This window comes from Salarias fasciatus, chromosome 22, assembly GCF_902148845.1.
Source record: "Salarias fasciatus chromosome 22, fSalaFa1.1, whole genome shotgun sequence".
Taxonomy (NCBI): Eukaryota; Metazoa; Chordata; class Actinopteri; order Blenniiformes; family Blenniidae; genus Salarias; species Salarias fasciatus.
The window spans coordinates 23,037,066-23,063,853 of record NC_043765.1 but is presented as its reverse complement, the minus strand read 5'-3'; the positions used below and the strand labels follow the sequence as shown (position 1 = coordinate 23,063,853).

The following is a 26,788-nucleotide window of genomic DNA, read 5'->3' as shown; positions in this document are numbered from 1 at the left end:
CTGGTGTAAATTAGTGCCGAAAGAAAGCGCACTGTTAGTTGGAAGAGCCAATCTCAAAGGATAAAGACAGTATCATCATCGACATAAGTGTATATCAGACACTAGGAAAGTTGATTGAATTCACTCACAGTTCTTCACTCACAGTTCTCTGTTGTCAGAATGAACCCGTACTGCCTTTTTGACTTTTTTTTTATCCTTCTGTATGTGCTCCTATTTATATTCTGGCCTTTTGAACTCAATATTAGGTAAATGTCCCACAGAAATTGCGTTTCCATCTGCGGCATTAATGACTCTAATTTCAAAGAAACCGGCTCCGGCTGTGTTTGATTGCGCTCGCTGCTGCTCCGGGGTTGCTTCATTTCACATGCATGATTTTTGCTTCAGTGCCCAGGCCCGTACTGTTGCATATATTATTCAGTCAGAGAGATTAATGTCACAGATGATTTTCTCCAAGATGTCTCAGAATGTTTCAGTAAACATTTCCAGTTCTTCTTCTTTTTTCGGTTAATAAAATGCGGTTTTCACAGTACACGGGAGGCAGTTTGACAGCATAATTTGCCCTGGAAGAAAGCAAATCCAAACACAGCCAATGTTTAACTACCCATGCAGCCATGCATTGACTAAGAGCATTCATTATTGCCTGCTACGATGAGGTTTTCGGAGAGCCGAGGCCTTCGGAGATCAGTGCTGAATATCAATGGCCACTCGAGGAGTTAGTACCGAGGCAACACAAATAAGACGGCGGCGGTCCACTTTGTTTTTCTATTTTCTGAGGTGTATTTCACACTTAATTGGCTGGCTACGAGAGCATGCCTGCGAGCCAGACCTGAGGGCTGTGTGGAGCTTTCCAGACATTCATATTATAGATATCTTTCCTTTGACTGGCTTAATTTCCCAAGGTGCATGGCTGCAGTTTGCCTTCCATAAATCCCCTCTCCTGCCAGGGTCGGAAGCAGGATTTTCAGACCCTCTTTTGCAAGTCTATTTACAGCGATGGACTCTCCAAATGGACTGGAATTTCAAAGTGGAGATGGGTTTACAGTGGGACTAAAGGAGCTTCTCAGTATAACAAAATCTCTCAACATCTCTTTCCAGGCTGATAGATATTCTGCAGTATGGAGCTGTAAGCACTCCCTTTTCTTCTTTTTTTCTTTTCTCTTCTATCACTTTGATTTTCTCTCAGGAAATCAATTCATGGAGCTTTTCTTAGATTTCCTAAACCTTGAAACAGTCACAATAGAGAAGCTATGATATATGGGTTTTTTTCCTCCCTCTGGGGTCCTTTTGATTAAGTCCTAACGTAATTTGATCTCATTATCACAGCAGGTAGCTCATCAAAACATCACAATGCGTTTCATTCCGCGAGTGATCAATGGGCAAACTCGATCGGGCCTGGAACGACGTCGGCATATCATCTTCTCTTTGTGACTTCTTTCCTGCCTTTCTTAATTCGGTGTATTCATGTTCCGCCCACATGCTGATTTACTCACTGTAATGCTACAATATTCCCCAAAGCCACAAACTGAGCCTCTTAGTGAGGCTGAGTGTTAATATTTGTTTAAAGGAGACCTATAATTCTCGTTTTCAAGTCTCTCCTTTGTACTGCGGAGCTTTTCATGACGCACATTATAGAAAGCCTTTATCTGTTTCAAACCTTTCTTTTTTCCCCTTCGGCTCCTCTTTTAAGTGCCCCGTCAGTGAAAACCTCTTTCAGCACGCCCGACGTCGTAAGAGTCCTTGAAGTGAAGAGGAGTTGATTTAATATTGATTCAAACAGTTAAACTTCCACGTTTTTAGATTTATTGTATATAAAGTGAACCACTTCAAGCCTAAGTTATGAAAAGAAGCCTTAATTATCATCATCCAAGGTTTTTGTCACACGATCAGTGAGACATTAGTCTGGATGATGGTTTCCAGATTACTTCAAATTCCAACGATGGTGGAGTAAATGCACACTTGTTGGAGAAGCATTGTTGAATTCAAGAGTGTAAAACGCATAATACATTGATTGAAAGCTTTATTTCGAACATGTTAAAAAAAAACCCCACAACATGCAACACCATATGTGCCCGCGTCTTTCGCTTGAACGAAAAGGAGTAAGAAGAAGTACGTATTTAATTTTATCCTTCACGTTCTTGAAAGCCAACCTTGTGCACAATTCTTTTTGCTCTTCTCTGCAGTAAAACAAGTCTTTTCAGGGAACTTACATCTTTATTTCCCCGTACTTTCAGACAGTAAGTTAGATACGGTAGTATCAGTGAATTATATAGAATATAGAGAGATTTCTGGTCTAGTTAGTACTTGGCTTTGGCCAGGACTGAGGTGTTTGAATATTTTGTTTTGGATTCGGTTTAGGTGAAATTTCGAGCAAATTTCGTCAAACTCCTAAAAAACTGTTTTGATTTATCCTATCTAAAACTACATCCTCTCTGTACATTTACCTGATCATCTCCTTTACATTTTCCAAAAATCTTCATTTTTGTTTTACATAGATTTATAAGTTATTTTTTATCAAATCATTGTTTAATTTTTTTCCCCACATTGAGATTATTTCTAAAAAATGCTGAACATCCTCATCAGTTTCTAAAATATTTGTGTCGTTGGTCAATAATATAAATTTCACCACTTCAGAAACTGTACAGATGTCATTTGGGTCCCAACACTGAGCCCTGTGGGACTCCACACACAATATCCAGATGCTCTGAGTGACGGTGACATTCCTTGTGAATGATTCATTTTCATGCACGCATAGAATAATTGATGATGACCTGAGTGTGTGTGTGTGTGTGTGTGTAGTGTGTGTAGTGCCAGCATTGGCAAAAAAATTGCCTTTTTCCCATTTTTATGGGAAGAGTTGGTGCCTTTTCTCCTGTTTCCATGGAGATAGTCGAAGCGTTTTCAAAAACTTCTATCCTTGGGAACTATTTTCAAAAAGCTGCTTGAACACACCTAAATATAATGATCCCGTCATTATATTATTGCCCAGTAAGCAGAGCCCTGCTGGATTCAGGTGTGCTGCAGCAGGAGGACATCCAGTCATTCCTCTGATTTAGGACACAGCGGTGACTCAGGCCTCAGCGCCCCGACGGCTGCTGCTGTGTGACGGTCCGTGTCACGACCTCGACTTTCACCGCGGTCGGAAACCTTTCACTTTCCGCCCACAAAAGTCGAGGCAAAAAAAACAAAAAAAGTACTCAGCTTTTCAAGTTTTCACACAGCAGACGATAAAACAGAGTGAATCGTCTTTGATTTCCTGTCGTTAATGAATGGCTACAGTTGGAGTTGGCAGTCGCAGGTAACAAGGTATGAGAGTGTCAGACTTCATTTGTTAAAAAGACAAAGAAAAAAAAAAACCTCTGGAAAGACATTCTCAACTCTTTCAGAAAGTCCAGTCCTCTTTGCATTCTCTTGGAGGAATCACCTGTTTCAACATCTTAAGTTAACAAAAGCCAGTGAGGGGATGAGTGTACCCTCCACCAAGAGTGTGGAGCACTTCTGTAATCTGCACAAAGCCGAAGTGTGAAGAAGACAGATTGCCATTTAATGTGGAGGTTTTTGTGCCAGATTATTTCTCTGGCAGGCGGCACTCGGCTGCTGGAGTCGCCACTATTTATCTGGAAAGTGTAAGCCAGAGGAGCAGTCTGTTGGTTTACACACAGTCGGTATCGTGCACATGCAGGAATTAGGAGTTAGTTGAAATTAGATTTAAAGGCTGAGAAGGAAGTAGCAGTAATGGACATGAGAGTTAATTCAGTTACACATTTCTAAATAAATACAATCTAAAAATCATGATGTTAATGATTTTGTCCTTTGTTACTAAATACAGTTTTATGTCACTGTTTTTGTAAATGTATTGCATTCAAACCTATATGGGGCCTATATGGCATATAGGCCCTGTTTACACAACAACTTTTCAAGTGAAAATGCATCATTTCAGTGTTTTTGTTAACAAAAATTGTATTTACTCGGCAGTGTTTTGAAAATGGTGCGTGTTTACACTGAAACGGCAGAAACACAGAAAACGCTGCAGTTAGCATGACGGGTCTTGAGTTATTGCTGGTGGTTGTTGCACAACAGTTCACACATGCATACAGAGAACAACTTTAATAACCCTTAATCACAGATTTTTTTATTAACATTTAAAAATTCTGTTGCTTAAGTGTGTTTTGATTATGAATGTATCCCTTTTTTTGATATTTTGTTGGATATTTGAATTATGAATAAACTCATAGTTTTCATTCAAGGGTAACATCTTTATTTTTGACTTGTATTGTGGATAGTTTCTTATTTTTCACAATTAACTATTTTTTTTTGCACATATTTTTTGATCCACAACCAAAAGAAAACCAACCAGAAAAACTAAATTTTTAATGAAATGACACATTCTATTCTGTACGTGCCGTTATTTGTTACAACCATTTGCTGAGCTTTGATTTTTATTTTTTTAACTTTTGTAGAACTGGGTTTTCATCAGTCCAACTGTTCTCTATCTGTCTTTTCCCAGACTTCCAGTGGGTCCAAGGAGACGTTTGCGAAGTGCAGCTGATGGTCTACAACCCCATGCCTTATGAACTCCGCGTGGAGAACATGGTAGGTTAAACCACGTCGTATCAAAGGACCACCAAAGAAAGCTTTTTTTATTTCTGGAGTAGCGATAGAAACCGTCCCCTTGCACAGAACTTTGCTCAGGATGATGTCAAAGGTCTTTCATTGCTTGGAAGGTCGTGGAGAACTCGAGCGAGAGCAGAGACGGCCGCCTCTTTATTGTGGCATCCGTTTCCTCCGTGATGCCGAGTCGAGCCGGACGGGTCCCGCTGCTTGATTTAGTCGCCCCTGCCTCGTCTGCTGGCGGCGCACGCTGGGAACGGCGTGGGAGCCGGCGGCCCTCCTCCAGTCGGGAACATCTGGTGCGCGCTTCAGCCGCAGCACCGGCCGCCAGCCGCCCGTCTCTCCCATTTGCATTCCTTTGTGTCGGAGCTCAAGAGAGCCAAATTTGTGTGTGATAAATTTCAGTCTAAGTCGCAGAGAGCGGCTGTAATGGAGACGTGCGCCGCAGCGCCCCGGAGAGACCGCGCCGCGGTCGGCTTGCACCACTTAAGGACTTGAAACGAGCCTTTCTTCCAAAAACAAAGGGGAACGACTCCACTGTAAAGTTGGAGATCATTAATTTTGAGTTTTTCCTCATTGTAGTCGCTTTGTCTGAAAGTTCTGTCACAGACCTTATCTTTACAGTTTGGTAACCATGGTAATTACACTCAGAAGTCAGGAACAGAGGACCCGATTTCAGCGAAGCAGATAGGTCCCAGTGCGCTCGTGGCTTTTGGCGTCTCGTTTCGATGTTAGACGGATCAAGGACGGCTGGTTTGAACAAGGTCATATGTACATATGAACAACTCTGGGCCTCATTTTAGGTCCCCCTGCTTTATTTCTTCTTGCTTTGACACAAAGCAGTAGTGAAAGTGACAGCTGGAGCTTGGGTTCCTTTGTTTTAGGTAAGGTTTGTAACTTTAAAGATGATGCAGTAATGCTGTGCTAACACTCAAAAAGCAACGAGACCGAACGTCAAGCATATTAAATATCTTTTTTTGCATTTTTTTTCCCTTTCAATTGTAATAAACTCTCAAAGTCTCATTGCGGCGTCTCAACAGACAAGGTCAGACAGGAGTTAGCGATGGCGTCAGCTCCTCCCATCTAACGGACGGATGAATCGTCTCACGGACGGAAGTTGAACCCGTTCACTCGGCGGCTGGGAACTCTCGGCCGGCGTGGAGGAAAGGGACACGGTGACGCAAGCCGCCGGGAGACAAAGTGACTGCCGCGATGGCGTCCATCCCTCCCGGCTGGTTTGAGACAAACACTCACGGAAGGTCACCCTTTCCTTCTCGGCGCACCAAGGTGACCCTGCGGTCCGCCGCGACGGACCCTTTTCTGCAGTCCCCACATGACTTTGAAGCTAATACCCAGCTTTTCTTTGTGCTTTATTGATTTCCTATTAAAATGGTGATTCTTTTTTTTTTTTTTTCCTTTTTCTGCCCCGGTCCCCCTCAGCCTCTTCAGGAGGGGTCACCGTCGGAGACTAATGTCATCCGATTCAAGTCCAGAGGGTATTTACTGAAGGTTTGTCTAAAAATGACAAATGATGCAGGTTTTTTTTTTTTTTTTTTTTTCGTTTTATTTGTTTGTCTTTCACTGGTTCGTCATAGGTCAAGCAAGACATTTGCAGCAGAGGCGGATTGATGGTTCACTCCAGAAGTGGAAGCGTTATCTATCATAACGGGATGATTTAACATCACTTGCGCTGCTCTCTCTGAGCTCTCTTGGTGTTGGAGAAAGAAATCCTAATGACTAATGATAATCGGACCATTATCGTAGCGTTCGTTAAAGCAAAGCGAAAGGTCAGCGGCTCGCCGCCGGCTGAATGAAGTCAAACGTACAGGCGAAGCTCAAACACAATGCACTTCACTGGGCACGTGCCTTAATCGTTACTGTTAGCAGAACAATCTAATTAACCTTTTCAAGGCGGGATGCAAATGAAGTCTCTCCGATAGGTTAAACGCTGCCGCCAATGCCGTCCAATACCGGCGAGCGGGCCTCTCCGGAGCGAGCTGGAATCACAGCGCGGGGTCCTCGGAGGGTTCAGCGCTCCAGCAAGGCTTCCTCCAGTGAGGTAGCGTCTGCTTTTCGGGACTGAAGCAGTCGCTACGTCACCTCAGTCTGCCTCGCCGCACGAGGCGGCGTACCGGGAATGTAAATACACGGCCCGATTACGCATTTAAAGAGCGCTTTAGAGTCCCGCGGCACATTCTCTGCCTGCAGATGAGGCTGGGGATGATATCACTGCCTCTGTTTTCCTGCAGACGAGCTGTGAGCTCCGGTTAAATTCACCGATGGAGGCTGGAACAGGTTCAGCAGACAGGATCCCCTGCTGCTCCCGTCTCTGACTGCCGACTCCAGAGAGGCTCAGACACAACAATCTACAATATCTCCGCGTATATGGATTAAAAAATAAGCTACGTCATTAATGTTTCATTGTGGAGATGTGAATACTCCCAAGCTGGAACCCCAGATCACATCACATCAAATTTAATTTTATTTTCGTGTAAGCTCTTACACAGTTGCAAATCATATGACGTAAATGACAGTGTAATGTTGCTGTTTCATGCCAAATGACATGAAATACACAAGAAACTTGGTCCTAAACAAAAAAATAAATAAACATCACTCAAAAGATAAATAATTGAGATGCAGTATAAAGAAAAACAAATCTAATTCAATCATTTCCTTCATCAGTGAGATCTAAATACTTTTTCTTTTGAGTCTAAATCTGGCAAGAAATGTTTAGGATTTCTATAAAACATGTTTTTTTTAGATGTTTCCAGTCGTTGCTTTTATCTTTTCCCCGGACTGTGTTTCGTTTCCCTTTATTTCCACATACAGGTAAAGGTGCAATAAGTAATCCAATGTCACATAACATACTCCTTTTGAACATTTTTCAAAACATAATACAATTTTAAAAAGCACTTTAAAAAAAAAAAGTCATTTTTGTTAAACATTTTGAAGGATTTCAGATAAACTGAGCTCAGTTTCTCAGGTATTATTGTATTCAGTAAATCAATCTTAAGAACACAGTGTTTTAATCACTGTTGTTTTTGATTTGAAAGGCCCCTGCAGTCACACTCCTGGTCTGTGTTTGAATCTTTCGGCCGTCACTTCCCAGCTTTATAACTCGATACCTTTTACTTTTTCTGTTTACTATGATTTTACTGCAGTACTTATTGCCAAAATGCTGAAATGGAGGAAAATGGTTCGGTATTGCTGAGCATCTCTGGCCGTGTTTCTGACAGAGGGTGGTGGCCACTTTGTCGTCATCCAGACATAAAGTTTGATCTCAGTCCTGACGTATCAGCAGGACGGACATCAGCCCCGTTTCAATTACTGCGTTATGAAAAACCTATAAATTCCGTAATGCGGGTAAATCATTGCTTTTGACCTTTCAGTTCGATACTTGATGGAAGAAGTCAATGACAGGACGGCGATAAACTTCCCATGATTCATTTCTACTCTTTTTTTTTTTTTTTGGTGAGCAGTCGTCTTGAGGTCAGACTTAAGATCTGTCCAACAAGATAATTTCACTTCATTAAATCCCAACTTGTGCTTTCATTGGTTCAATGTTTGTGTGTTTTTTTCTTTTTTTAAGAAGCCTGAAGCCTTTGACACTGAACGTTGAAGGATCAGTTCCTCTGAAACCTTTCTGATCCCTCTTTTTCTTCATGTCTTCTTTTTTTTTTTTTTTCTTTAATCTCATTTTCAATCACGTCTCAGTCATGCGTGGCCAAAGTACGATAACTTATTTCCCACAGAGAATGATTTTTGTCCAGTGGAAACCATCACCACCACCCCACTGGCAGGGATTTAATCTTCAGGACATCACGGCCGATTAAAAACAGTTTGAGAGGTTCTTCACTCCGAACCGATGAATCAGGACTGGAAAACAATCTTAAGTCACGTTAGCATGAAAGGCGCCAAGTGTCAGAGGATGACGGATTGATTTTACGTTTCTCCCGCAGGTTTTTGTTGTCTTTTTTTCTTTTGTCGCCACAGCTTCATCCTCTTCAGTGCACTGACCGCTTCTTGTGTCTTTCAGGGTTTGCTGACGTCGGGTGTGGAGTTCGAGTCCCTGCCTGCCGCTCTGTCGTTGCCCGCCGAGTCTGGACTGTACCCCGTCACCCTGGTCGGCGTCCCGCGGACGGCGGGCAACATCACCGTGAACGGTCAGTGCAGTGCCCAACGGCTCCTCGTCGATTATGGAAAGGAAGATTGCTTGACTGATCTTTCTAAAAAAAAAAAGAAAAAAGTTATTTCAAAAGAAGTAGAGATAATAAAGCAGTGGATCGACGCTGCATTTGACCAGGAGTGCCAAACATAAAGCCCGTGGTCCAAAACTGGCCGACAGTAGACTCCAGTCCAACCAGAAGTTTAATTCCGATTGGCTTTTTGTAGAGGTTGGACTGATTTTTTTATATTAATCGTTTGATTTTAAGAAATTATCAACATTTTTCATTACCGAGCAATTATTACTGACAAAAAAAATACTTTAATCTCAATATAAAGCCCAATTATAATGAGCAAAAATACTGTACAATGTCCAATAAGCTTCTTCCATCACTTCTGCTTTATGCAGTTCACAAACTCACCCTGACAGATTAGCTTTGAGGCTAATGCTAGCTTGCTAGCATCGAGGATGTTAGCTTTCATGGGTAATTCACCAATGCCTCAGTTCGGGTCTCAGTGCCATGCTGTATCTGCTACCCTTCAGAAAGTCATTTTAAAAATAAAAAAATAGAATTTTTTACAGTTTGCTTGGTGGTTAGTCTGTCTTGAGGGTCGGTTTTGGCCGACCCATGTAGCTTTTCTAACGTTGTCCTGTTTAAGCGCCCTCGTCTCCAGTCTGGCTCCCAGGTTTCCATTCAGCGAGTAATCATTATTTCTAGTTAAAAGCATTTTTGAGCTCAGCTTGATCTCCATTTGGATCCTTCACCCACGAGTCCTGACAAATTAGCGGCGTGGTCGACAGCAGAGGTATTGAACCTCGGCGCCGTTGTGAGCGCGGTGCAGTGTAATCATTAGCACAGCGGTACTTTTCATAGTCTTTTCAAAAGGGTTGATTATTTTATTTTTCCTTTTTTTAAACAGATTTTCATTTTAAGCCCTCTTATTGTAAATGACAGGGAAAAATCTGCTTTTGGTTTTACTTTGAATATGTTGGTTTTTACTCGTTGTTGAAATAAGATCCGTCTTTAACTTTGTCAGCCTCTGTCGGGACTAAATTGAACAATCTTTTTATTGTGTTTTACTTTCTAACTTACGCAGCCCGTTCCTAAATGTCTTTTTCGTCTCTGCGTTTGGCGGCAGGCTACCACACGTCGGTGTTCGGCGTGACCAGCGACTGCCTGCTGGAGAGCCTGCCCAGCGTGAAGAGCAGCGGCTGCCTGGTGGAGGTCATCCCGTCTCTGCCTCGCCTGCAGCTCAGCACATCACTGCCCAGGTGAGAAACTCTCCCCGACAAACTCTGGCGCCACTGTCGCCTCGCGCTACTTTTTTAGAGTTTCTTTTTTTTTTTTTTTTTTTTTTTTTTACCGAAATTTAAGTAAGGTCACGATATCATTGCAATTTCCTGAATACTGCTGATATTGTGTATAATATGCTATAATATCACAATGTTTTCAGTGAAAACTTTTTGCTTTTATGGAAATGGTCTATTTCCACGGAAATGGCGGAATGCCTGAAAACAAAGTAGCCAGATAAACACGAGTAATGCACCACCAGTTTTTCTGGTTTTATCAGTTGGCAGGTCTTTTTTTCCCTCTTGACTTTGACAGTGAAAAGGCTTCTGTAAAACATGGCTAAAGGCACCGAAGTTCTCAGCTTTGAAGGTTCGGTGATGAACCGAAGCCGACGGTAAACGCCGGCGTGGAAACGTGAGGCTGAAGCAGAACCCAAGGTCTACTGTGGGAGAACACCCAAGAGACCACATGTTACCTTTTCTTTTTTTTTGATTCCATTTGCTTTGTTTGCCTGCAACGGCGCTTATTTTTTTTCCCCCAGAGAATAAAGAGATTTTCCACACTGAGAGCTGCTGAAGTGCTGTACTCGCAGCCACGACCCAAATAGTGGATTTCGCTGCAGCTCCGCTGTCAAAATGATTTACAGCTCTCCAACAGGCCGCTCTACCTGCGCCTTTCTGATAGTCAATTTGCTCACGACTCCGCCGCCCGTGTTCCCCGCCTCCCCGCTGCCTTCGACGCCCGGTGTCACGTCTCAGGATGGGAGTGGAGAGAACTTCCCCCGCCGCTCTGATCTTCGCTTTTTCCCCTCACACGGCGAACAGAAAACAGTCCCTCGGCTTTATTATTCGTTATGTAACCAAACTGCGCTGTGCTTTTTGTTTCAGCATCACAAACCTGAAGAGTTTTTTTTTTTTTTGTCAGACATATTTGAAGAACAACTGTTTTTTTCTTCTTTTTATAATTTAAAAGTTTTAAGAGAAAACTTTCACACAATAACCTCACACTCAAACTGTATAAAATGTCTTCACTAAATGCTCATATGTGTATTAACCGGAATAAAAATGTTTTAACAACACAGTTACTAAATGATGCTATAAACTGACTCGACGTTTAGTTCTACACGGCAAAGTATCTCGTGAAAATCTGTAATTTTTGCGTTTTCGTTTGAGAAAACTTTCACCCACAACGCGACGGAGGTTGTGTTTTTGCTCAGAAAAAGCTGCAGGCTGGTGGCGCTCGCGTCGCGTTACACCCGGCTCTATAGAAACTGGCTTTGACAACGTTGATTAATCAAAACGAAATGACTCATTTCACACCAAACACGTACCGAGGTGCAACATTAATGCCACCGTCGGATGAATCAGCCTTTTTTGACAATAATTAATAACGTGACTCACGCAAAGGTACTCATGCTGATATTAATTATAAATATGTACAATACAAGAAGATAATGAGCATAATGGCTACAATTTAAGAGATAATTTGAACATCAGTTTGGAAACCTGTGGCAGTCATTATCAGAATTAATTACCAATGTTGGCTTAGTCAAATTCCAATTATGAGTCTTTAATTATAGTCATTCTCCAATATTAATGAGTCACACAGGAGCCCAGTTTTCCTTCCAGATGAATGAACGGCATTATTTCATCCTCTCATCGTCTTTTCAAACGTTTGAAATGTGAAGTTGTGGTGGGCTCTTTCACTCCTTCGGCTCTGATGTTTCTGGCGTCTATTAAAAAAGAGAAACTGACACTTAAAGCGCTTCAGTTACAAGAAGTGTACCAAGACACGGGGTTCCAACCTTCAAAGAGTATTTTGCTGCTGTTTTGACGTGGCGCAGAGGGTGTGTGTGTGTGTGTGTGTGTGTGTGTGTGTGTGTGTGTGTGTGTGTGTGTGTGTGTGTGTGTGTGTGTGTGTGTGTGTGTGTGTGTGTGTGTGTGTGTGTGTGTGTGTGTGTGTGTGTGTGTGTGTGTGTGTGTGTGTGTGGTGTGTGTGTGTGTGTGTGTGTGTGTGTGTGTTCTGTTAATTCTGAGTCAAAGCCAAGAGTCTGGTGATACGCCTCAACGACCCCAGAGCAGCCAAATGACGTCCTCTGGCACGGTGCGGCAGTGGTTTGCCACGCCGTGGAACAGCTGAAGCACTGCCAAAAGCAACGGTTCTCAGAACTTGTCTGTGTGAAGTTTTCATGTTCTTCTTGTGTCTTTCTTGTTTGTTCTTCAAGCATTCTGGCTCCCACCTGCAGTCCAGAGACATGGTAGTTATGTCGATTGGCTTGATTGATTCCAGCTTCATTAGATCGTAGTTAGTTAGTAGGTCAAGCGATGGACTGAAAATATTCTACTTTTTTAATTGACTCCATAGTTTGTTGGACATCTGTTCATGCAGTTGTTCATTCTTGGCACATTATTGGATTAAATTTTTGTGTCAAAGTTCTTCCTCGATCCACAACTTGATGCAACGATTGGTTGAAGTGCTTCATTCAGACCCGCCCGTCTCCACACTCGTGCAGGTCGGCTCACACGCCTCAGCCCATGTCCAAAGAAGAACTGTCCAGCACCGTGTCCGTCCAGCTCTTCAACGGAGAGACGCAGCAGGTGACCATCACTCTGGAGAACATCGGCTCCGTCGAAATCGAGACCCTGGAACTCACCTCCAAGGTCGTCAGCACTAAAGGTGAGCCGCCCAGACCGAGCCGGCGCCGCTAGTCGTCATCCAACACAAGAATCTGAGGGAGGGTTTGACACTCCGCGGTGTGTGTGAGTGACTGAAAGCAGACAGCGGCGTGCACGGCCTGCGTTATCGATGCTGTTTGATGTCCCTGGCCACCCCGTGAGTTTGTGCTCCGGCCCCTCGCGGTCCCCGTGTCCGCGGCGCCACAGAGGTCACCGCCCTGCTGTCTGTGGTTCTACATCTTTCACGCCCCCGTGGCTTTTCGGTCTGCGTTCCATCTCTTTGTTCAGCACCTGCTCGCGTCCTCAGATCTCCGCGGTCGCCGTCACCCCCGCTGCTTCCGCTTCTCCCTCTCATGCTTTTTCGTCTGTCGCTCGCCGTCCGCGCGGACAAAGGTGACACATATTTGGAAACTGTACTCACAAAGGCACGGTGGCGTTCCTCTTCAAAACATCAGCACCGGAGTGGAAATTAGTCGGGTTTGGTTTGAACTGCTTTCTTTTTATTTGGATCCTTCATAATAACCGAGTCGGGAAGAATTGAGAAGTCATTGTTCTCAGTTTTACAATTCGTGGCGCTCCTTCGGCTCACGTTTGGCTGAAGGCAGAGAAAATGCAGGAGAACAGTAATTCAGTTACAGAAATGAGATTTGAGAGTCTATTGAATTCTTTTGCAGAGAAGATTCCAATCGATGCGGCGTTGTGGCGCTGAGGTAGTTTACGTCTTCTTTACCGTCCGCAGTGATTTAGTTCAGCGATTTCCTTCTTCTCCAAATGGAATTTATGAGCGCTATTTCAGTCCTCTATTCTTTGAGTTTCCTGTTGACGATGTAATAGAACGTAACCTGATATTTTAAAATTCGGTCCTCATTTTATAGCAAATCATTTTTAACACCAATAACTAGTGATATAAGTTCATTCGGGCATCAATATACAGAAAAAACTGGTAACTCGTGTGATGTTGAACATAGCAGGACTACTGAAGCGGTGAAAAAAGTACTAAATGAGTAAAGTCCATTAACCATTTATCTAAAAATGAAATAAACTGAGGCTCCATTGGGATTTTTAAGCACAGACATCACAGTGAAATAACGTCCAATGAACAACATTCTTCAAATTTAAAGTACATTTTTTTGAAAAAAAAAAGGACAGTGATTGGAGGCGACTCAAATTGCACCACCTACTCCAACAGGCTCTCTTTAGAGGCAGTCTCTGAGGATACGACGTGTTAAGACCTCGAAGTGGATGGCTGTCAAAGACAATAGTCGGTTGGATCAATGCGTCCCGGCCTGATGGGCCTCTTTTCAGACCGTCACACTGGGAGGTTTTAGTTGAAATTTGAAGTGAGCAACACATTAAAGCATTTATCCCAAAAACAAAAGAGGGCCTGATCTGCTTAGCTGCAAGATGTATCTAATGCTGTGAATGATACGGACCCATCCACTGCTGAATTCCACTTGCATTACCTCTGACAGTGCTTTGCTCCGAGTGCACATTTCATTCACACGGTCTTTTATCGAGACGTGTGGTTTAAATCCCCAAGGTGGAGGGGCAAAACAAAAGAAGCTCTTCACATACTTTTCCAAATAGTGAAATTCGGCCACATTGGTGAATTTCAGTGATTATCTTGTCATTGGCTGTAATAGCCAATCACTGAACTCCCAGTTCCTGATCAAAAGCAACAGGCGTCTGGGTCAAAGGGAGGCCAGTAAGCTGGAGCAGGCTGGTCCTGTCCTTCAGGGACCCCCATGTCCATCGGGACTGGTTCATGGAACCACAGAGAGCTGTAAGAGACCGCATGTCTCTCATGCTGTGAGTGATGCTCTGACCCCGGGGGTTGGACCTGATATACCATTTGTAATATCCTCTGCTGGATGGCTGAATTGTTCAAATTAATGTTAAGATCTTGACTTGGCCTTGACTTGGTTTAATCCATTGCCCATGCCTTGACAGGCCAGAGCCGTTCTCCTGGAATTATAGGGATTGAGCCGATGGGTTGTTTTATTGTCGTGTCCTGCGCTCTGATACCCTCAGTTCAACCTTGGAAATGCAGAAGTTTCTAGATAAAGTTGAGGAAAAATATAAAAAAACACTGATTTGTTGCCGAAAACGATTGATTTCACATTTCTAAATTAAGATAGTCTCAGGTTTGAAGAAGATGCAGTACTTCCTACTTTGATCCAGGTCATAGCAGGTTACAAGAAACCTGATGGTTTCTAGAGTTAACAAGAGTTCCAAACTGATATTGTAATTCATATATGGTTTTGCTGCCAGATCTGGATGAGCAAATACAGACGACCTTTCAACCCAAACTTTAATATTTAAATTCTAAAGACTCAGTGATTTTCTGAGGCTCTTCAAGCTTAAAAATCTAAACTGAAACCACTTACTTTTTCACATCTAGTAATGTCAATTCTCAAGTTTTCAAAAGACCTCTCTGTTAATCTTGGAATTTTATTGAAAAGCCGAGCATAAATTGTTCATCTCATGAGTTTTTTTTCTATCAGATTTTCCTTTTTGTAATCGGTGAAAGCTAAAATAAGACCATAATGTCAAAAAGGTCAAACCACAAATTAAATGGAAAACAGATTTGTTTTCCACCACAAGAGATAAACCCGGCTGACAGAGTTGCCACCAATAAAGCTCTTCTATTCTTTTATTGCTCAGATGTGTGCTGAGTTAATCATCTTTTGTCATTTTCAAGTTTCTTCTTTCAGTTGTGTGTTTTTTCTGCCGTTCCGAGCCTCCATCTTCTCTCCCTCGAAGACGTGTCCTGTTCCAAAGCTTGGTGGCCGGGAAGAGGGTCAACATGAATTCACTCTGCACAACCCAAACGAATGCTAAAGAGATCTCACTGCCCAGCCATTCAAGAAGACGATAAAGAGTTTACTGAATTCCTTCCTGACAGACTGGTGCTCTTAGTATTCACTGATTTCCTTGGACCTGTTAGTTGAGTTGCCCAAAACTTCTGAAAGGAAGTCCAGTTTGATTTCCACGTGTAGTAGAATGTAATGTCTTTCAAGAAAGAGGAATTCTGTCATTTCAACTTCTTCCTGTAGTTTTGTAGTTGTTGGAGACAGACTTGTTACTGCATGACCTTCATTTGTTTTTCACCGAACGCCGGCGCCGTCAGGACCGTTCAAACCTTTACCTCTTCTCATGTAGGGTCCCCATGTATGTTTTACCTTCGTCCAGAAGACTGCAGCAGCAGAGATAATTAAGTCTACTTCGATTGACTTCTGATTTCCAGTCTGATAGGCTCTTGATGGCTAAAATAGGTTTTGTCAGTGCTGGTTTGCCAGATACCCCAAGTCAAGTGGAACAGTTGTGATGCAGGGATCGTAACTTCCTTCGACGACTGCTTACATGCTCTGTAAGTCCCAAGTATCTGAAAGGACTACTATCATAAAATAACCTTGCCATATCATTTACACTATTGATTGATTGATTGATTTTCTTTGTTTCATTCTTTTTAAAAGAAAGAAATGAAAAGGAACAGAAAGAAGTGAAACTTATGTCTGCCCCTATCAACATAAAATAAATGACAATTTGTCAAGATTTGTTAACATATCAAAAAAAAAATTACAAAATCAAGTACAAGCGTTTCACTAAATCAGAATACAAATACGAACACTTGACAAGTAATTACAGATCAAGTACAACCATTTCACAAAATCAAAATACAAAAAAAAATATCATGAAATATTTACTATTTAATTTTGACCATTCTTTAAAACAGAGTCGTACCCTCCCAATAACTGTGCTTTTAAACATTTCTTGAAGATGTAAATGGACTGAGACCTCTTAATTTCACTGTCAAGTTTATTCCATAAATTGATTCCTTTTGTTGTGATGCATCTTTCCTTCAATTTGGTTCTTGACTCCGGTAGTTTGAAAACTTCAGTTCCTCTTAATCTATATTGACTGTCTCGCTTTGCAAATCTATTCTGTAAATTAAGTGGTAACTTTTTCCGGTGAGCTTTATACATTGTTTTAAGAAGGTTGAGTTCTACCAATTCCTTAATTTTTAAGGATTTCAATTTTATAAATATTGGGTTCGTGTGGTCTCTGTAACCACTTCCATTCACCACACGAATCGCTCGTTTCTGTAAAAGGAAGAGTGGTTCAATGTACGTCTTACAAGATTTTCCCCAGACTTCAACACAGTAGGTCAGATATGGTATAATCAGTGAATTGTACAACAGAAACAAAGAATTACACTAAACACTGTCTTGTCTGTCAAATAAGAATTTTCCACAACTATTATGGTTTTACAGTGATTTCAATGTGCAGAGCTGTTGTTTATATGCTATCAAATGTTAATGTTAGGCTAGCATTGGATTGTGTCACTGTTAAAATACAGACTAACTGATGTAGTTTTATCACATGTATTAATCAAAAAGACAAATTTACCCTTTGAGAATTGGCCTACCTTCTCGGGTTTGACTTGTCAAATATCGGGATAACCTTTCCAAAATGTTCTTTTATTATCAGCAGCAGGATTGTTTTGATGTTGCTCCTCTCTGATCTCACCTGTTCCCATTGTATTTCTCATTTTTTTGATGGGGAGACTAAAGTCAGACTCCAAAGAAAGATATCAAGTCGATGTTTTTCATCGTTGCATTACCAGACTGAGCTTTTCTACATCAATGAGCAGTGCGCTGTCATAGAATATCTGGGTCAGACGTCGGAGCAGAGGATTTCTCTGTTTCATGTTTGGTTGAATTTTAGAAACACGCTTATTGTTGTGTATACTGAACATTGAACATAGACATTAAAAACCAGTAAAGACAGGTAATACAGCACCAATTGGATACAAAAATGCTGCGTTGTTACTGTGATCAGTCCATTCCTCCTTCATCCGAATGTCTCCCAAATTGTTTGTCGTCACCAGTCCAACTTCTACCCTGCTCTTAAAATACCATATTCAGCGGCCGCTGTATTTCAAAATAGCTTTTTTCACATTCCATCTCTGGATATTTGCCATTCAGTAGATTAAAGCTGAAATCACAAAACCATTTTTGGGTAAAGGGTGCCTTTAATAAATGTTTCTACTGCATCTGTTGGGTTATTTTCTTACCAGACACCCAAATATTGCAGAGGAAATGACAGTTCTATGAAATGACCTCTTTGTTTTTGAGGTTGATAATTTGCACATATTGGAAAAAGTTTGTTTTTGCGTGTGTGTGTGTGTGTGTGTGTGTGTGTGTGCGCACCACAGTCCTGCTGCAGCATGTAAAGTCCTATCTCTGTTGAAATATGTCACCATGTTGAATAACAGGGTTTTCAGAAGTCCCTCTGTCCCTCGATGAAGCCTTTTGTCGGAGACGTGAAGCGTCAGAACGTGACAGCGGTTCAGCCGGAGTCCACACAGGCGCCTCGGAGGCCGAGCAGCCTGCCGGGCCGCGTGATTCAACCCAGCGCGCTAATTGCGTCGCAGTGCAATTGATCATCCACTTCTTGGGCTTTTTATTCGAGCGTGTGTCGCTGTAGCTCCCGAGAAAACAGCTGCGGTTTCAGGCGCGGCGCCTTAATGGAGAGAGGCCCTTGAAGAAATGCAAATATTTAAATGGGTGTGCAGTTTTTTTTTTTTTTTTTTCATCCCGCTGGTCTCGTCGTCGCTGGTGTCTCACCTCATCATCCCACTAATCAGGAGGAGCCCTTCGCTTCAAAACAAAGCGTGATTTCAAATGGGTTATCAGATTGATGGGGCTTAATTTTAGGCTGTCAGACATCAGTCAGCCTCAATTACCCCCCCTCACTTTGAGTTGGATGGCACTGTCAAGACATTCTAATTTGTTAGGACTCGCTCTTTTCAGGATTTCTCGGCGTTACTGTAACGTGAGCGCGTCGAACACGGGGGAGAAGAAGGCCGATTGTGATCAGAACTCAAAGGCAAAACACACATTGCATCAGAAATTAAGTTTTCTTTTATGTCGAGGAGACTTGCTATGCAAATTTTCAAGGTTATCTTAATATTGTGTAACTTGAAGAGTGGAATGCAACTTTTTCTGAAACCCTGTGATTGCTCACCATTGTTAATGCTTACGGTGTATTGTTTTGTGTGTATCGTGGTTTCAGTACAAAAACTAGCAACAGCACCTACTAGTGGCCTGGCATGCCAGCTACAGTGTCTTCATCATTTCTACTGTTTTCGTGGAACGTTTTCAAAACGTTGCCCTGTAAACGTGAAAGTTTTCACAAACAAAAACAGAAAAAGGGATGCTTAGAAACAAAATATCCTGTTAAACCATTCCCAAAATGTTAAAAAATAAAAATCTCATAACGCAGTGACCAGATAAGTGAAGTATTGATCTCAATTTTCCCCATGTCTGTACATCTGCTCCGAAGCAGAGTTCCAAGAGTGGAAACTATTAATCTGCAGGTCATTATTTTCATACTGTGCGTCTTTTCTCTCACGGTCGGCCAATAATTGATCACGGCCACGCTGCTGCGGGTGTTGAGGTTCCTCAGCTGTCAGGACTGACCTCGTTCTGAATCGTCTCTAATTACCGTCGGGCCTCTTTGGGGGTCCTCTCTCCGGAGCGGGCCTCCACTTCTCTTTGTACAAATCCGAGCATGTCGGGCTGAGATAGGTTGTTTTTTTTTTTTCTGCCCGGCCCAACAGTTTGGCTCTGTGAACTCCTCCAGCGCAGCGCTCCTGCCTCTATTAATAAATCTCAATCAGTGCCAAACTTTGCATATCAATGCCGCTACCTGCTCCACACCTGTCGGTGAAAAGAGGGGCACAAAAAAGCACCTCGCTCTCAGCCCGTTCATTGAGATTCTACACGAGTGCGGCGCCGAGCAGCTGTCACATTTCATGCAAACATAAAGCCTTGGCTCGGGCTATTTATAGCGCTCGGATTATTTATTCCACTCACGCACCGGTAAACCGTTCTCATGGTTTTTACATTTTAACAAAACAGAGAGAGAACAACGGTCCCTGGTAAAACTGTGTTTATTTGTGCAGGAGGCCTTGAGGCAGTTTTCCTCTTCCACCTTTTCACAGACGTTCACGTTCACCTAAAGCTTGACCGGTTAAGATTTAGCGGCCAAAGGTCAAAAAGCAACTTCTAACCTCATGGAAAGTTCAGGAGTGCCTTCGCGGTATTTCCTGCTAAATCTCTCACGCGTTGTTCACTCTTTTCAGAAATCCCAGTTCGGTTCAGTTTGGAGGTCAGGGTCACTGTAGCCTCCAGTTTGTCGTGTTTTTATCGTTACATTTTAAATGTAAAAGTGGTCCGATGTTATTCTGATATTTTTGCCATTAACATTGCACCGCTAAATTATTTTGCTTTGCAGTTTTATAGTTCTAAATCGTATAGTCATGCTATTTTGAGAATCTGACATTAATTAAAGCTAAGGAGAGCTATAAACTTTACGATTGAGTTTAAAAGTGACCAAATTCCATGTGAAATTACCAAATTTAAATAGTTATTTTGTTATTTTTAAAACAGAAAATCAATTCGACACAGTCCATCCAAGGCACTTTTACAGAGGAAAAACCAAGCAATTCCACAGGAGCGAGCATATACACAGCAAATTTTCCAGTGTTGAATTAACTCTGAAAGTGTTAAAGAGTGGTCTCATATATACACTGTTGTAGTGTTAAAATCTCAACACTCACCAGTGTTAATTTTCTAATGCTGACACTCTGTGGAGTTATATTAATATTCCTCTCTGTTGACCAGTGTTCCTATTTAACTCTATGCAGTGTTAATTCTTAGAATGAACACTTTAAAGTGTATATTTTAACACTTACATTTAACACTACAACAGTGTATATATGAGACCACTCTTAACACTTTCAGAGTTAATTCAACACTGGAAAATTTGCTGTGAGACGGTGAAACCTGCAGAACCAGAGTCCGCGGTGGAGAGACGCCACAGAAACAATAAGATGCTTCCATACTGGAGTGAAAGCTAAAGGAAACACTAACTTCCAGGCTGCCTGGTTCAGCTCAGTGATGGATCAAACTTAACCTGCACTCCTGCATTTTCTGACTCTTTTAAACTAGCAAGTGTGTCTATCAGCAGCCGTCCAAATCCTTGCTGTAACTTACATGCTTTATCATGACTCGCCTGTCTTCTTTTAAAGTAATTTATAATCATGCTGGCCCATTTTGCTGACAGATATTGGACTTTGAATTTAATTCTTTTTAACCTAACATTAGATGAATCGCCTTGTTCAGGTAAATAACCGTGAAGAACCATTTAAATTCCATTGACTATAATGTGTCTAATATTGATATTGATTCTCTATCAATGTGATGATTTATGTGGGAAAGTATTCTACATCCTCACCTGGAGGCATTAGAGCTGCTTTAAGGCTTCACCGGTCTGTGTAGATATGAAGTCAATGAAGCTGTAAAGAGTCTTAATATAGAATTTGGAACGGACCCAAAACAGAAATGCTCAATTAGAACCGAGAACATTGGGGGTTATTTTACATGGCGCTAAAAATGCTACTTTTTGAAAACAGCTTCCAAGGTGGAACTTTTTAAAATGCTCGAAACGTAGTTACTGCACAGGCTGTAGTAAATACTTCTTTTGCACATGTATGAGTAAGAAACAATATTTGCCTCCTCCTTCCAGTCTGAATTCTCCTGGGAATTGGTAGTTTTGGTAGTTGTACTTGAGTCACCATAAGAGCAAATCCAACTCATGGATCAACGTGCTACGTATATCGTTTTCAGTCTCCACAATTTGCATCCTGAACTCAAGACTTCTCAATTAGGTTCTTCACTTAATTTGATCCGACTTCTCCAGCAGCAGTCGTCTGATAGTGTTGATATATATTTATCTGCTGGCGCCTGTGTCGGTTTTCTGGGGGTGGGTATTGTGTTCAGATTGGTACCATGTTTTCACGGCAGCTCTGCTCATCACGCCACGCTGGATATGAACGTGACAGGTGCATAAATTGACGCTCCATCTCGTGCTACTTCAACAATCCGGCCCCCGGTGGGTTCGGCAGTGGTGGCTTTCATGTGCGGGTCTGAGTTACTGCATCTTTACTCCCAACCTTTGTGCATAATACATTTCCTCCCTAAAGTTGTGTTGTTTTTTTTCCCCGCCCCGCTACATAATCCCACCGATGCTTCCTGTATGTACGCTACATCGCAGCGTAGCGTCACGCTAACAGAGGCTCGCCGTTTTCCTTTCACCCAGGTCATCGAATCGCCGGGTTCCCACCGGGAACTCCGTGCCTCCTTAGTCGTAACCTGGCTCGAGCCTGAGACGTCTCCACAGCTGAGGAATCCGCTGCGAAGCGTTTCACTACGGGATGAATAAAAGATGAGAGGAGTCACAACAGGAGAGCATCCGTGGCGAAACAAACTAATGCTGCTACACAGCCCCGTTTCTCAAAAACAGATATTTATTCATTAAGACTTTACAGATGACAGGAAAAAGGAAAAAGAGAAGAAACCTCTTGATGCAATCATCTATTGTAGGGGATTGAAATGCGAATAAACGTAGCATGGGGGATCTGTGAGTAGCAGGAAAATAGGCTGCTGTCAGAGCTTTTGTTCATCAGCACGACTCCTCGCTCCGCCGTCGATCTACACATCAGCTCCATTGTCCTCCAAGACACCGCCATGAACCGTCACGTCACGTCAGGAAAGAAGGCTCAAAACTGCCCGAGCACTCACAACAAAAGGAGGAAAATAAGGCGATTGATGTTGCTTCAGTGCTTTTGTGGTACTAAAGAGGTTTATACCGATTCCCTCCAGTTGGTACCGTTTAGGTAAAAAAAAAAGAAAGCTACTTCCACCACACATTGGTACAGAAACACAGTACTATTAAATAACAGATAATGAGGCACTGTTTGCTCATTTTCAAGTGAAAATTTAAAACTCCCATTGCATTGTGGGTGTTTTCAGCATTTCAACTGTTTCTGTGTGAACGGACGTCGTTTTTGAAACATCACTGTGTACAACTGAGACTTTTCTGGAGCAAAAATGAAAAGCAATGATTTTTCACTGGAACTGTCTTTAAAAGAAAGGGGGGGGGGGGCAGAAAGACTCATTTATTGTCCATTTCAAACAATTCTAAAACCATAACATTTAAATACATCCTTGAAGTCTGAATGGAGATTTCAACATTCCTCTTGAAAATGTGAAACTTTTCAAAAGTTTTGAAGTTTATGTATATTGTGTAATTGTGTTTGCCTCTTTCACTCTGAAACTGACCCACTAAATCCCCAAGTCTCCTTCATTTATGCACATACATTGATGCACGTGAGTGTTAAGTAATCTGTCCAGTAGAGGGCAGTACAAGTTGTTGGTTTCATGTGATTCGTTTTTAATCCAGATCTGTGTGTAACGGGTTCAAAAATCCAAAAATAAGTATTTGTGTCACAAGTTTTCACCTTTGCTGCTGAAAACTTTTCAGAACTTCATCAGAGCTCCTTTGTCGAAGGTCCAGAAGATGTAATGCGGATTTGCTTGTATCCACATACGCACTGACACTTTTCTCTCAACAGGATTGTCATTTCTCTTTGTTTCTTCCTTCATTTATTTGCTTGCACATGAGCTGTTCTGCTCAGCACTGCTCCCGCTGGTCACCTGTGGTATTACTCCATTTGCAGAACGAGTACAGAAAGCTCCGCCCGTCTCCATCAGCTCCTCCTTGTATCGTGCGCTACTTGAGGCGAGGGGTGTCAACGTTTTCAACTTCTTCTACACGTGTAACCGGGACTTCTAACTGATGTGTGACCGGTTACACGTGACGTGAGAGACTTGTGATCTTTTTCCATTTCATTTGCGCTATATGACCACGAGAGGGCTCTGTCTCCATTGAAATACAGTAATCCTGTTAAATCAAAGCTATTCCGGTAGTTATCGGACAAAATGGCCACACTTCAGCTATTAAGCTGCTGATATGTTCACTCAGTGTTTTGTCACATTTCTTCGATTGTATGTAAAATCCCTCAAATTAGCTTGTGAACCACTAGCGGTAGCGAGCTAACTAGCTAGCGTTAACGTCAGTGCTAGCAGCAGCGTCCCTCCCTCCAGTTTGTTGGGGTGTTTCCATGGCAGCTGGTCTCTCCTGGATCCCGTGCTGCTGTTGTCAACCAGCTTTCCCTGACACAGCCTCAACCCAGCAGTAGTTCCACTACACGTTTACACCCGTAGACGTTGACACCCCTACTTGAGACGTCAGAGGATCAAACAACAGAAAGGTTAACTCACGGTGCCACAGCTCGCTGAAGTGTCAACAGTCTACTCCTTGCTGGTCGTTGTATTTCCGTGAAGCTGTGGTTTTGACAACAGTCTGGAGCCGAGTTTGTTCCCCAACAGCCGCTGTTCTCGCGGTGTGAACGTCATATTCCGACGCTGCGCTGAATTCTGCATGAGAGCAGCTCACACACCTCAGAAACAAGAGGAACACGCCGGACGCCAACCGCCGGCTGCTCGTCCAGCGGCTCGGACGTCACTCTGCGACGGTGCGGTGGGAAGACAGCCTGACTGTTAACAAACCACTTGAAGGAGTTTAAATGTTTCATCTCCAGCCGTCAACACTCTCTGGTTGAGACGCTACGTCACAGTGATCTCAAGACAGAACTGCTGAAAATATTTCTCTTCTTTTCCTGCGATTGTTTACGAGAACTCAACCACCACTGGCATTCTGTGAACAAGGCCTTAAAATAAACCCCAACCATATTGGAGAAAGACTCATATCCTGATAATTATTGTAAAATTAATTGTTTTTGAGGGGTGCAGCTTGTAGTAAACTCTTAGTGGAATATACTTTGTGCTCTTGAGACACATATCTTATGAATGTAACTGTGTCTTTATGTAAATCTGGACACACAGTTGACACTGTTGATTGCCCTTTTGTTCGCTAATTACTTATTAAGTTGATGTGGAATGGCAGGGAGCATTTCCTCGCAGAAACAGAGGTAATTAACAGTCACACGGCGCCTCCTCTGTTCTGATTTCGGCTTAAAATTCAGCCCCGGTTGCTTCAAGGCTCTTGTTGTGCTACAGATAAATTACTCGGGGAGGAAGAAAAGCTGCATAGTCACATCACAAAAAGAATTTAAAAAAACAAAACAAACATAAAAAAAAAAAAGGCAGGGTTTTCTGAGGGTTGACTCACACCTGCTCCAAAGCACTGCTGACGCCATCGGTGGATAAAACTTTAAAAAAGCTGCGAACAACAAATAGCTGCCGTTTCTCTTGACTTGATGAGTCACATCACACATGATCTCAGCCTGTTGTATATTTTAGCATAAGGCTTTTTGTTTTTTTGCCTCTCCTTTCCCTCTGTGTTCCCTTCCTCTCTTTAATTCACTGCGAGGAGCTCAGATTCTATGAATATTTAAAGTGGGGCTTTATTTACAAAATCTTTATTTAATGCAGCGTGCGTTCGCCTCCTCTTGGAGGATTTTTGGGAAATGGGGCGGGGATGTGTAAACTGCTGTTCTAACCCGTTCCAGTGGCGCCCGTGCTGAAACGGCCCTCCCTCCCAGAGAGCGGCTCCAGCAGATCACCTGTGTGAGAACACACACTTTACTCAGCTGATCTGTCGTTCGCATGGTGCTGAAGGAGGTGCAGCTCCGTCAGTTTTCTCTGGTAAAAGGGTTTGAGGCAAACGATGAGAACAAGATTTGTAAGAAAAGACGACAGTAATTCTGGAATTCGTTGCGTCTTTCTGTCTGAAACACAAAAAGCAGCGAAGCCGTGGCGTTATTGTCCATCTGCTAACGCATGTGCAGCGCTTCGGGAAAGTCGCGTTTTCCCCTGTTCACACGGAGCCGGGCCGTTTTCAAATCATGGATTCCACGCACCGATGTTCAAATTGATGTAAACTAGCGTCCCAAGTCGAGATAAAGTTGCTTTTTCACACATCCAGATATCTCAGCTTCACTTTCTTGTTAGTAATGGTGTAAATGATGGCGAACGTGTTGATGTCCAGGCCGACTGTTAGGAAAAAATAGCTGGAAAACCTGAAAGATTGTCTGAATTTGAATTGCAGAAGCACTTTTCCCAGAACATTACAGAACCTCTCACTGTTATTACTGATCCACTAAAGTAGACTGTTTTTAGGACTGTCCAGAGTACTGCTGCTTTCAGATCGCCTGTCTTTAGACTTTATATTTTTTTTTAACCCTGTGTTGATGCCGAGACATCCATCAGAGTGACAAACAGTTCACATTCTGACACTTGTCCCTGCAGGAATGGCAGCGTCTTATTGATTGTTGTTTGTTTTTATCTTTCTTTGTGTCCAGAGAAAGTGTTTGGCGAGTTCCTGAGCTGGGAGCTGGAGGACGCCCTGTCTCACCTGCCTCTGAAGCCCGGCCAGGCCGTGACGCTGACCGTCAGCATCAAAGTCAAGCTGGACTTCTCCGGCCAAGAAAACCTGCTGCAGGACCTCAACGACGGTGAGCGGTTTCATAATTTAACCTCCTCCTTCCCGGTACGGAGCGTGAGTGACACAAAGAACTGAGGCAGTGGCTGAGAAATTTCTCCTCACATGAACAACTAAGACTGACTGACCGTTCTTTATTCATCTCCTTGGGGTAAAATTCCTTTTTCCACGTTTACCTTTTCTGTTTCTTTTCACATTGCGGCACTTTGGGGAGCTGATGGAGGTCAAAGGTCGAAACAATGGGCTATAATTAAGTTATATATTAAAACTGGAAACCGATTCCCAGAGTAACTTTCTCCTAATCGATCTTGACGTGTAAAGGTTCACTGCTGCACTGAGATCTGCACAGAATCGTAAAACTCTCACCTCACAATGATGAAATACGCAAGTAGGGTCCAGATGAAGCTCTACTGTTGCTCACAAGCCTGCTTCACTAACATAAGGACATGTTGAACATAGTTTAAAACATCACTTTTATTGACATCTGAATTTCGTCTACATTTACTCCTTCATGTTTTTCTTCACGTTTATTTGCCGCCTTGTCTCGGTTCCAGATGTATCTGACTCAGTCAAGTAACAGCTTTCAAATCAAGACGCTTTAGTTTTCACAAGGGCCTTGATCCAAACATTTGAAAGTCCGAGCTGAAATTATAGCCGTTATGTTATGAGGAAGTG

General features: G+C 42.5%; 1 protein-coding gene across 3 annotated transcripts in view; it reads left to right on the top strand.

Moving 5' to 3' along the window:
- trappc9 (trafficking protein particle complex subunit 9) overlaps positions 1–26,788 on the top strand; it is a 210,913-nt gene that overhangs the window by 37,627 nt on the left and 146,498 nt on the right. For all 3 annotated transcript variants that reach the window (XM_030120460.1, XM_030120459.1, XM_030120458.1), the window contains 5 exons: positions 4,505–4,590; positions 8,645–8,771; positions 9,913–10,045; positions 12,577–12,740; positions 25,974–26,126. In XM_030120460.1, coding sequence (XP_029976320.1) covers positions 4,505–4,590; positions 8,645–8,771; positions 9,913–10,045; positions 12,577–12,740; positions 25,974–26,126 — 663 coding nt within the window. The remainder of the gene's footprint in view (positions 1–4,504; positions 4,591–8,644; positions 8,772–9,912; positions 10,046–12,576; positions 12,741–25,973; positions 26,127–26,788) is intronic.